The sequence below is a fragment of the Aphelocoma coerulescens genome, assembly GCF_041296385.1.
Source record: "Aphelocoma coerulescens isolate FSJ_1873_10779 chromosome Z unlocalized genomic scaffold, UR_Acoe_1.0 ChrZ, whole genome shotgun sequence".
NCBI lineage: Eukaryota > Metazoa > Chordata > Aves > Passeriformes > Corvidae > Aphelocoma > Aphelocoma coerulescens.
The window spans coordinates 62,403,624-62,416,622 of NW_027184085.1; the positions used below are offsets into that span (position 1 = coordinate 62,403,624).

The window sequence follows — 12,999 nt, forward strand, 5'->3', positions numbered from 1 at the left end:
AGAATGCCACAGATAGATGAGAAATGGAATGAGCTTTTTGCAGCCACTAAGGAAAAAATGTTCCTGTTCTTCTGAAAAAAAGAAAAGTATCAGGCTTTATATCCAGTTCATTTTGAAAAATTGGGACTTACTACTCATGTTTAACAGCAACCACAGTGGTATTTTTACCTTATTAGCTGTGTCAGTGTCTCTACAACTGTCGAAGAATTTCTTGAGAATAATCTTTCAATGATTCAGTTTTCAAAAATTTTCATTTTGTAGTCATAATTAGTGTACAAAAATAGCGTACCCTTGAATTAGCGTATGAAAAAAAGTGTTGATCCAATGCTATCTTGCCAAGTTTTTGAACAGGTCCTAGAACAGAGATTTTATTTAAAATGCCTGGCTGGAGTTTTGGTAGTTGTACGAATTGGTATGTATGCTTACAGCAGCCAGCCAAAGCTGTGATGTTACTGCAGCATTAATTTAAAGTGGATCCCTGCAAGAGCTCAACTTAGGATATAGGCTGAGATAAGCTCTTAGCTACCCAACTGGATCCTAAGGGTAAGTGGCAAATTAAAGATTCATTATTCATTTTAATTGAAGTAGATTATCAGTGTTTTAGGAGGCATACTTCAAAGTTTTTCAGTTCCCTGTGCAAAAGAAGGGAATGCTGAGAAAAACTAGAGTCTCTCCTGAGAAAAGAGAGACAAATGAAAGAACTAAGGAGCCTGTAGGAAACAAATGCTGCTGTGGATAATTTCCACTTAGCAGGCCAAATTCACAGCTGGTGAATGCTGTGTGCACTCCATGGATTACATCCATTCCCCACCAGCATTGTATTTGACCTCAAGTTGGAGTTTTTCCTCAGTATTGTAGTTGGAGATCTCTGAATATTGCAAGGAAACGCCTGAAAAAGGCAGGACTGATTTATCAGCTGATGGTAGGTCCCTGTGGGTCTGTGGTATGCTGATTTTGATTGCTACTATCTAGGTTGCCGTGTTCAGTTCTCTGTATGTACTGGTATTTAAGCAGTTTCTATTCCACTGATGTAATAAATGTTTGAGCAATTGTAGTTTTTGGGGAGTGCCTTTTTGTGAGGTAACTCTTGAAATCTAAAATAAGAAAGTACAGTAGGAGAAAAAGAAAAAAAAAAACGAGGGAGAGAAAAAAAGAGCCTGCCAGAGCAAGCAAAACTAGAAACAGAAAAGGCCATTTACTGTTCTGGAAGTGGTGAGCTGTAGTCCCAGGTTTATGCGCAGCTTCTCTTCTCTTGCAACACATGCTTTTGGCCTGTTTTACTGATGAAATAGGACTTTTGCAGTCTTTCTGTCTCCCCAGTTGTTCTGTCAGGGCTGTACAGTCATTCTTTGAGCTACTCTCCAGCTCCAATGAAATGAAGCAGCACTCTCAGACACTTGAGGTCCTACAAGTTTTGGAGAAGAGACTACTCAGTAGGCAAAGGAGACAGACAGCTTTAGGGAAAGGCGGAAGCCAGAGCCCAGTCCCATGCTCACCCCAGAAGGCAGTGGCTGATGACCAGTCAAACTGAGCAGACCGGTCGCTCGTGCACATACATGATGCCTGTTACCCACCCAGACTCTGGTGGTGGAAGGTCAGAGGGGAAGTGGCAAGTGATACTCGATGCATCTGTAGGGATCCAGGTTTGCTGCACTAACTTCACTGTATAGTGTACTTCACTGGGCAGCCCTCAAAGCTGTTGGTTCTGTGTTCTGTTTTAGGCCAAATGTAAAAGCCATTTCTTTTCCTGAAACAGCATTGATCTCTCATGGTCGTCTTTAGCTTCCTGATGTACAATTTTCAGCTTCTTCTGGACATCCCCTACTATGCATTAGACTTTTTTTTTTTAACTGCTGCATTGCCAAACCCCAATTAAATTATCTACCCATCGGTCTGGCACCTGTCAAGGCCTCACCAGGCCTTGCCACAGGATGGGCAGCCCGCCCTGTACTGCACAGAGCTGGGGCCAGCCTGACCTCTCAGGTTTCTGCTCTCCAGCCATGCCAGCAAGCACCGTCTGGATTTCCTTGTCCTCTAAGAACAGATGAGTCTCTACAGCTAGAATAGTGGGCCATTAGAGAAAGCCAGTCAGAGACATGCAGGACAATAATGAAACGTTAAGTGGACATTCCATGATGTATTTTGTTTGAGCCTTTCTGGTTTTTGAAACCCTCCTATTCCTTACAATCATTGACAGTTTCCTTGATTGGGTATGTTGTTTCTGGTTTATCTCTATGGAAGCAATACTTTCTTCTAGATTTTATTTTTTTTTAATGAAGCAGAGCATTTGTAGAAAAAGTGTCTGCTTTTCAAGAAAAAATATCAAGGTACCAATACTAAGTAATCCTCAAATTTAGAGTCAAGCTGTCTAATGCAAATACATCCCAGTGTACGCCAGAGTTTGGAAACTGGGAACATTATTTTCTGTGGACCATTTTTCCCAGACAGAGTCATCTGCCAGGATGTGCTGTGATTTTCAGGTATCATGTAATATCAAGTGATCGTGGTAGGAGATTTAGCCCTAATGTACTAAAACCCAGTATGTAGGCAAAAGGGGAGGAGTAAAGCGCCTACATTTGTGTTTACATACTGTGGCAGATAGATAAGCTTTACAAATCCTGCAGTTTACAGGCTAGTGGTGTACTGTCATACAGGCTCAGGAATTCTTTCCATTAGAATTATTAATTTTCACTCAACAGTTGGAGCAGTTGATGCTTAGAAAATAAAATGTTGCAGACTTTGATTCTCACACCGATGTGGCCAGAATCATCCCTTTTGTTTTCCTTTTCAACAGCAAGCCTGCTGTAATTTATGTAAAATGGAAGCTGACAAGATTTCAAATAGAAATGCAGTTCACATTGAAGTCACAAGAACACAGTTCTCTTTTGTAGTCCTTGGAGTCCATCCAGTCAGGATTTCTAGTTGTGTACATGCAATTACCCAGTGAAAGGGGACCCTTGAGATCTATGGTCCAAGATTTTTGAAAACAAAATCAACTAAAAGTCAAGACTTGATACATGAAGTAATTGTAGTGGACTCCTCTAAGCCTGGAGAAGAGGAGGAACATAGCTATTAGATGATCACCCTGGCAGGGTACCTCCACAGGCTTTAGGCCTTTGCATCAAGGTGGTATCTCTCTTCCTGTTGTGTGTAGATGTTCACTTGCTTTCCTTGTTGTCAATTTCTTTCTAGTTCTGTTAAAAGAACTAATCTGTTGAACTTGGTGGTCAGGGTATTTCAGAGCTGCCAGGTCTCACAGAAACTCACATATTTTAGGTACAGCACAGTATGTGTGATAGGGGAGGTTTACATCAGATGTCAGTATATTGTTCCCAGTGGTTTAGGAATGTTGTTCTGCTTGGGATTTGCCAAGTTGTGTACTGAACTCCAATTTCATTAGCAAAACGATGATAAAATCTGAAAATTTAGGGGGAAATTCAGGGGTAAAAAAAAGGCCATGGGCTGTGAAACCCTTTAAGAGTGACATTGTTTGCTCTGCCTATGTTGGATCTTCTGTTGCTGGACCATCTGAGAAGCCAAGACAAGTGTATACTTATTTTTCCTTTTGCATCATGTCAGCTCTGCCACCCAGTGTATGCTATATTTGTATAAAGCTTCTTCCAGGGACTCCAGCATGGAATATAAGTAAGCAGCCTCCTCTGCTGAAAGAGCAGTTCCCTTCTCGTCAGAGACCCAGCGTACCCTTTCCATCACACACTCAGCATTGCCTGGCCTGCAGCACAAGAGTTTCAAGTTTGTCCTGCACCTGATTCCTCTTTGAATGTTGGTATTCAGAGATGCTGCTTCCCACGATTGCCCCTGGTTTTAATGTCATCTCGACATAAGCATAAGTACGTAAGGAATAGGTGTATGGGGTAAAACACAGGATGCCATCCCTAGAAAGCCCTGGAGAGTTTCTCAGCTTTTCTTTCCTAAGGTAAATACATAAATGCTAGGAAAAGGTGGGGAGCCAAGGAGCTTTGCAGTAATGTAGAACTGCTAATCAAATATATTTTGAAGTGAGTGAAATCAAAAGGTCTTGTTTTCAGATTTTTGATATCAGGTCAAAATTGTTGATATCAGATTAGAAATCTGTCTATGCAGTAATATGAAATTACATGAGACATTCATTGTAAGCAAGGTGCCCATTTATCCTCAAGATTTTTGTTACAAAATGCAACACCTTACCATCAGAGGTGAAGACTTGCATCTAACCTTCCATGAAAGAACAGTGGGTAGATCACTGTACTAATATACATTCTTAGTTATCGTTAGGCTGGAGTCAGTTCTTCCATCAGGAAGCCTAAAGATAGTGTTGACCTATAAAGAGATACCTGTATGAATTCAATTAAGCAGGTTTTATTTTTCCTATTCAGACCCACAACTTTTTTATCTTCAACGCCTTTCCACTGAGTCTCAGTTTATTAACTGTGAGAGTAGCACAGGCGTCTGTCTTTCAAACAGCACTCCTCTAGCAGTGTTTACAGGGAACATATGCTTCTATGTTCTTTTTTCAGCTTTCCTTCTTGCTGGCGTTTCTAAGTTCAGTCAGTATTTGGACAAAGAAGCAGTCTGATTTTGGAACTCCAGGCTCCAGATCCTTACACTCTGTGCAAACTGTTGATCTGAACAAGTAAACGATGGCATACCTAGTTCTTTCTACTCCCCATGCTTGGGTTTAGCTAATGCATTGTTAATGTCCTTTTCCCTTTTTTGACAACTGTTTTCTGTGCAATGCCCATTCTGCCACAAGTGCTTCAGTTCACTTCTGTGGCTTCAACTTTGTTCCTTTGTTTGAAAGTTTCTTGGCTTAAGCAAAGTTTTCAGGCTGAAGCACTGAGCTTCATTAGATGTGTAGGTCCCAAAGTTACAAAATAGGAAATAATCAGTTTTCTGTAACATGTTTTATCACAACATTTCAACTCCTAATGCTAATGAATTCATGTTAGAAGTTCTTGTAAAAATTTTTTTTAATCCACTCAAGTGGCCTTAAGGGCAAAGGAGTACTTTAATATATTTGTCTAAGAAGTTTACTCATAATTCCAGTGTGTTTCCAGGGCAGCATTGAATGCTTCTCTTTCTGCTTGCATCCTGCATTCCATGTCGTGAAGTAGTTTCTAGGGCTGCAATTTCAGCATAACTTCAAGGTAGGCTTAGTGCTGTATGTAAGATCTATGTCCTCCATCTCTCCTTCTAAACCCAGGATACTAATTTTAGCTTTTGCCCTTTGCTAAAACCGGTCTCCGTGTTCTTGCTCATCACATTCAATCAGAAATTGATCCCACTTAAAACTCACTTGAGAAAAAAGACCTATTTCCTCTTCTTTTATGAGTCACACCAAGGTAATGCAAATGTTGATGTCAAGTTCAAGCAGTCAGTCAATTTCTGCGAGACCTGGCAGCTCTGAAACATGCTTACCACTAAGTTCAGCAGATCAATTCTTTTAGTAGAACTAGATGGAAGTGGACAATGAGGAAAGCAAGCAAACACCTACACACAGCAGGAGGAGAGATACTGCCTTCATGCAGAGGTTGTGGCTTAAAGCCTGAAGAGGTACCCTGCTGGGGTGATAATCAACGGCAGTGTTCCTCCCCTTCTCCAGGCTAAAAGAGTCTAGCAGTTACTGTGCAGGCTTGGAGAAGACAAAAGCAATTGGGTAAACAGGTTCTCCAAATGAAATTTATTTAAACATATTAAATCACTTTCAGAATGAAGATTCTGTATAGTTTCACAAAAATCATTGTTATTTTCATCTACAGATCCACTGTTTTATCAAGATCATTTGGCTTTGGGGTGAATACTGAAACATTTTGCAACAATCATCTTCAGAAATAAAAACATGAGAAAGGTAGCATTGAAAAGAAAAGATTAATTTTCTTAAATATGTGTTTTCCAACAACTTCAGTGTTTTCAACATTTTGCTGTTGCAGATCACTGTTCACTGTTTCATGCATGCTACTTTTTATTCTCCTTTTTGCAGATCGAATTGCACAGAATATCATTAAATCTCATTTGGAGACATGTCAGTATACAATGGAGGAATTACATCAGCTAGCATGGCAGACCCACACATACGAAGAAATAAAGGTTTACCAGAGCAAGGTACAATCCTATAATACGCTTTTTCTTCTGCTTGAAATTGTTAACAGAGCAATTTATTTGACAAGAATATACTGATGAGTTTCATATAACTCAAAATGCACTTCTAAATGTCTTTGAGGAACTGGTTGCTGAAAGCAAAGCAATGACACTTTATAAAAAGAAGCAGCAGCATTCCAGCATATTGGGATGTTTGCGAATGTTAAAGCTTAGATATGGTCATGGAATCCAGTTTTCTGTGCTTCTTATCACAGATGCAAACCTCATGCAGAAATTCAGTTAACTTCAATGTGATTATGATAGGATCCTCTGTTGCAAGGATTTTAAGAATACAGGACAACATAACTTTGTTTCCTCGTAATTTTAAAAACACATCTGCTTTTTATGTGAATAACAAATACCTGTCACTTACACTGGACAGTAGATAATAACAAACAGAAAGTACTCCTTACATTGAAGCTGTTCAATATTGGGTGGAAGAATGATCTCATTACACTACATTTTTGTTCTGCTTCTACGATTCTCAGGTCAAGTTCAGTCTGTTTTCCACTGGCACCTCTTCAGATATAGTCCAGTCAACAGGAATCTGTGTGCCTCTTGCACTGGCTTCATTAGCGATGAGTCTTCGGTCAGACTTCAGTTGGCACATTAGCTGGTCATGTAAGAGACAGGAGTCCAGCTTGCTCTTTGAAATCTGAGGGGCTATGCAGTATCAGCAGGAACAAAAACACACCACAGCTTGCAGAGCCGTGAAATGAAGAACATCCATTTACATTTACACACATGTGTGTGCAAGGAAAATGATTATCAAGAAGTCAAAATTTTTATGTAATCTGTGTTCAGATACTTAAATTACATAATATTTTAAATTTCAAACTAGGAAAAGTATTCTATTGAATAAAGTAATAGCATCGTGCCACTTCTTGCCTAAGAATGCTATGGAATGTGTACATTCCTTGTGCCACTATTAATCTATCCTGCACAAAAGCTAACATTAGAACCACATTTTAACACTGGGCAGTGCATTCTGCTCCTTTGCAGAGGCAGTGCCGGAGTTCAGATGACTGGGGCAATGGCTTGTGAAAACAGCCTTCTAATGAGAATGTTGGGTACCTAGAGAAGAAGAGATGCTGCTAGCTCTGCCTGGGTGTGGGGATGGAGTATGGGGAGTCCTCCTCTATGCAAGGCCACCTGAAGAACCTAATGCACTCATGTACCCGCTTGCTGACTGCTTTGCTTTTCCATGTGTGTTTTCCCGGAAGACGAGAGAAGCTCTGTGGCAGCAGTGTGCTATTCAGATCACCCATGCTATCCAGTATGTGGTGGAGTTTGCAAAGCGCATAACAGGCTTCATGGAGCTCTGCCAGAATGACCAAATTCTCCTTCTTAAGTCAGGTGGGTAAAACACCAGAGGCTTGAGACTGGTTTAGCACCCAGCACCCTAGAAATGTGCTCTCCTGTCTTTTCCTGCAAATCATTTTAATTTTGAAGGAGCCCTAATTTCAGTCTGTTTCATTAGGTACATTAACCTTTCTGTATTTTTCCACATTAATCATGTTACTGCCTTCTGATCCCCTTCCCTCTACAGTCAGTTGTGGTTATTAAGTACACACACACACATAGCCATTGCAGAAACTGCAGTCTCCAACCTGACATGTGGTGGAAGGAGCCTGCAAATTGAGCTGGTCAAATCGTCATCTGCCACCCTGTAAAATCCTCACTTGTCATTAATGAAACAAACGCAGGCTCAGTGGGGCCTGTCTCTGTGGTCATCTTTAATCTTTTTAATGAGACTGCAGAAATACTCTACAGCCAATGCACAGGAGGGAAAGTTCCTGCTGATGGCCAGTTGGTTTCAGAATAAATGAGAGTGGATTACAGCAGTGTGCTCCAGCCATACTGTCTGTGCATGCCAGGTTTGCATGTGTGTGCATAAAGGCAGGGGGAAAAAGGCTTTCGCTTCTTATCAAGAGACTCAGTAATTTCTGTCCTCCAAAAAAATCATTACAAGATTTATCATGACTATGCAGTAACACTGCCAAGGCCAGGAGGACAAAATGGTATGACTGAGTGTACCACAAGAACCACAACTGGTAATTAACTACATTTACCCTGTCGTATCAGTTTCTTGCTCCCTCCATGTGTAAAAGGTAGGATGCTGTGTGAGGCAGCTTGTTAAAACTTAAGAACTGCTTCTATTTGAAGAGAGATCTCTTCACTAAGGCTGATAGCCTGTGTGACCCAGCACTCCATACACAGAAATCACAGAATATTCTGAGTTGGAAGGGATCCACAAGCATCATCGAGTCCAGCTTTTCAGTGAATGGCCCATAGGGGACCCAAAGCCACAACCTTGGTGTTATGAGCACCATGACTGTGTCTTGGTCTGCGACTGGGCTCTGATGATGGGCACAGGTGCAAAGGGAAGTGATACAGAGAGGCAGGGGAACACACAGACAATTTCCTGGGAAAAGGAGGTTATAGCACAAAACCTGGTTTTTTTAATCTCATACTAATTTTGAAAATTCTACAGATGCCAGTGCATCCCTAGGAAACTTTGTGTGACTGACAAAGCTAACAACACAACTGCACCATCAGGAAAATATTTATTTCACTCTGCTGTTGGAAAACACTGTTAAGCTGTAGCATGTAAAAATATGTCAGATTTTATTTTCTCTTGCTGTTAATGCTGACCAGGAGTTAGAAAATTAGGACTTTTCTCTCAAAAGCATGTCTGCAGAAGAATCCTCAGATTCAGAGTTTATCTTACAGGAGATCTGGATTTAGTTAAGGGATCTTAAAATTTTTCCTTCCGTTTTTCCAACTGCTTATTTTTGCAGTTAGGAAATAATATGCAAAGATAAGGAGTAAAAAAGAAGCATTCCTTTTTCTATTCAACAACCAGTAAAAAAGAGAAAAACAAGAAGTAAAACCTATTTTAGGGGTGCTGTTGACAGCACTTTAATTTTTATTTTCTCTCTAAAAATGCTTTGTGATGTTCTCCCTCTCCAGCTGAAATAAGCTGGGATTTTTATATGTCTTAAACAAAGCTGTTTGTTGTTATTAAAAAAAAAAAAAAAAGTTTAATTATTAAAAAGGAGTTTCAATAAATGAGTATTTTTCAGGATAAAGTATTTCAAACTAGAATTATTGGCCCAGGATCTAAATTCAGAGTCAGTCCAGGGTGCCAATTTTCTGCAAAGGGTGAAAAAGTCAATCTAAAGAAAAGGTGGTTAGACTGGACCAGAAATGATCCCTTTCTATACTCAAAGCAGAGAGAAAGACTTTTTTCTCTCATTCATAGATGTGTAATCTAGATGTCTTCAAAGAGTGTCTTGTCCCTTCTGATGTTTTTAATGACTGATGGCTTCATAAATATCTTGAGATTTCCTGTACTCTGCTGTTAGGCAGTAATATCTGGTACCTTTGCTTTTTTTTTGTCTCATAGGCTGCTTGGAAGTGGTTTTGGTGAGAATGTGCCGTGCCTTCAACCCACTTAACAATACTGTTCTGTTTGAAGGAAAGTATGGAGGGATGCAAATGTTTAAAGCTTTGGGTATGTTGCACTTCTTTTTTTCAATGAATTGCATCGAGCCACATAGCAATAGATTTGTCTTTGAGTGAATTGTGACTCACAATGGAAATCTCCAGTAAATGCAGAATCCCCAAGTCTCCAAATGTCTAGGCTGGAACAGAAAAATAAAAAAATGGTGACTCCATTAGCTGCTAGCAGTGACTGGTGTTTTTCTGTAATAAAAAAAACAGCAAGAGGGATTTTTCAAATAGATTTCTTGCCATCTAAAGTTTTGATAAGCCATGAGTTTATGGCAGGAGCCAAGCTGTTTATCTTTACTGTTCAGTTATACTTGATGTATCAAATCCCTCCCTCTAATGTTGTCCTGAAGAAGGCAATTTTAGCCCCAGCAATGAGGAGACTAAAATAATGAACTGGTACGAAATATAGATAAGGACTTGCTTAAAATACTGTTTTGCCTAAAACTTTTAAGTAAGCTCATTTAGATTCATTTATTGAAAAAATTACTTTGTTTCTCAACATGATGTTGAGTGCAATCTGAAGTGTTAATAGTGAAACGTTTGTGTTTTGCACATCCATCAGACCGATATTACCAGAAATTGATTCAGGACCAAAGTCAAAGAGAGATATTTCCTTCAAATGTATATATTTATCGTATAGATATATATTTTTGTTAGTGTGCATCATAAACATAATGCTTCTTGACAAGTTTAAACCATTTATGAATGCATATTGGTTGATTTATATTTATGATGTTTTTTCAAATTTTATTAAATATTTGTTCTGTTAATTGGTAAAATTATATATAAAGGTTTTTTAGGGCTGGTTCTTCCTGCTCCTTAGATTTAATATCTGTTTAGAGATAGCAATTCTTTCCTCATTGAGAAAAGAGTACACTCGTCTAAGATGTCTGTGCACTTTTTGTATTTGACCCTAACTCTTGATGATTTTTTCACTTCAGTGTACATTTTAGTACCATTTTCAGGTTAGGTGGAATTTTAATAGTTAATGAAAAGCACTTGCTTTGGCAGTACAGAAATTCAGTCACAACTTTTTCTGACACCTAAACAATCCCTGCAGGTTTAAGAGCTGATTTCTAGCATTGGTTTTGTCCTCTTCGGTCTGCAGGTTCTGATGATCTGGTAAATGAAGCATTTGACTTTGCAAAGAATTTATGTTCCTTACAGCTGACTGAGGAGGAGATTGCCTTGTTTTCATCTGCTGTTCTGATTTCACCAGGTAATTTTTCATTCCAAACACCACACTGATTTTTTCTTCCTCTTTATCCACCTCTAGTTCTACATACTTAAATAGCTGTTTAAGCTGTATCAAATAATGTAAAGCATGTATTAAGCAGTGGAAGAATAGCTGAATTACCCAAGTATACCATCAGGAATTACATATACTGGAAGTAGATTCAAAGTGTAACAGACATGGAGCAGGTTTGTGTGGACAAGGAGTTCAGGCTGGCCTTCCTCCAGACCACATGAAGAGAAGCATGTTACTCAGCAGGTGCATGTTCCTCCGAGGTTTTTCAGGGAGCACAAAATTCACCACCCTGAGTAGGTTATATAGTCCATAACTATGATGGGCTTTTTCTTGGGAATGAGAACATAAGCAGTAAAAATTAGTATGCAGTCCTGTCTGAACTTAGTTCCAGGTGAGAGGTAGTGATTGGAAGTGCAACATGCTCTTTTTCATGTATTCATACATCATAACTCTGCACAGGCAAGCACGCATTTAAGTGAGCGATGCCTGGCTGACCCCAGAGGAGACTTCCGTGATTAAGTTGACTGAGAAGGTGGAGCTAGTATACAAACTCACAGTTTAGTGTGGGATTTTTAAATATGCCCCAGAGAATGTAGGCACACAGTTTCATCTAAGGGTAACCTCTTGAAAAGCCTTGCAAAAAATCCGCTATGAATTATTTTTCCATCTTTTTCTGCTGAAGACTTCTAGGTCACTTTACACTTTTGCACATCTGTGGTAGAGATGATGTTAGTCAGAATCAGACTGTCACAGATGGTGTCAATATTCATTCTCATCATTAATAACACCTATGGAAAGGACTCTATTACTTTTATTTTCACTTAGAGCACTTCTTGCCATCATCTGCTCAGAGATGAAATAGTTGAGCCAGTGACTCTTCATGGTGTTGGGCCAAAATACTGCAGCTACAACCCTCCAAACATCATCAGTTTCCACCTCAGAGGTGTCTCAACTGTCTGCAGGGGTGAGAGCTGCCTCTGCACAACCCCCCCAGATGTCCTGACTTTCTCTGGGACAGCGGATTTGGAATGTCCCGATGGGTCTCTGCCTGTCATTCCTCTCTCAGTCTGAAAAGACCAAAGATGGGGAGGGTGGCAGAGGGTGCTAGCTCCTGGAAAAAATTAGATGGAATCAAAATTCTGATTAATTTCTGCACTTCTGCATATGTCCCTTTAGTTTGCAAGCAAGAGGATACATGCAGTGTCTCCTGTTCCATTAAAAAAATTTTTTAAAAGAAACAAAAGTTTTTGGTGCATGCAAACTGCTTATTTCTGTAGTCTGTGAGCATGTGTAACTAGTCGTAAGACACAACAAGAAAGAAATGATGGGCTGCAGCAGCATGTGCATGAGTGAAAGCAATCTTTCTTCCATAAAAAACCTCTACATTTGGATTGTGTAAATAACTCCTATTTCAGCTGAGCTGCTACGTTGAGACAGAGAAAATAGTTCAGAATGAACTGATATTGAAATGTGCCATTTATTTTCTTACAAAAACAATAACAGTAAACAATAGAGGAAGAAATATTTTCTTCCACACTTGATGTTCTGGTTCCTTCACAATAAAGAGTTTCATCATGGCAACAAATGTAAAAATTTAAAAATAAAGCACTGCTTCACAGAAGTGCCTGCACCAGGCCTTTCATTGACTAATACAAGCTTACAGAGATTCCGTTAGGAAGTACTCATATTCCGGTTTCTTTTCTGCAGAAGTCACCACCTGAAAGGTGATTCATGCGGCCTTACTCTGTTGAGGCAGCTTACACAAACCAGAGCGGTCCACTGGGAATAAAGGGACCTAAGAATATCCATGAGTAACATCCATCAGTAGTTTTGCAAAGGTTGCAACAGCCAGTGTCACCTCCATTTTCCATCTAATTCAGAGGACAAATCCAGATTTTCCATTTAATGGTGGACATAACCCCACTGCTTGAAGGTGATTCTCTGACTTGGTTTCTGCTTTCAAAAGCTAAAATGTTGTACAAATCCTGTAAAGGTTGCAGAGCCACCTCCACCTGCAAACATGCAAAAGAGCCATGTGGCAAGACAGGAACATGGCTTCCCACATGTGCCAGTCTGTCTCCTGAAAGTCTGACTTA

At 39.7% G+C, this 12,999-nt stretch overlaps 1 protein-coding gene across 1 annotated transcript in view; it reads left to right on the top strand.

Annotated features, from left to right (window-relative positions):
- The window catches only part of RORB (RAR related orphan receptor B), a 124,799-nt gene that overhangs the window by 109,129 nt on the left and 2,671 nt on the right, over positions 1-12,999 (top strand). Inside the window, exons 5-8 of the mRNA XM_069001931.1 lie at positions 5,981-6,102; positions 7,362-7,494; positions 9,548-9,655; positions 10,763-10,873. Of these exons, the coding sequence (XP_068858032.1) occupies positions 5,981-6,102; positions 7,362-7,494; positions 9,548-9,655; positions 10,763-10,873 (474 nt within the window). The remainder of the gene's footprint in view (positions 1-5,980; positions 6,103-7,361; positions 7,495-9,547; positions 9,656-10,762; positions 10,874-12,999) is intronic.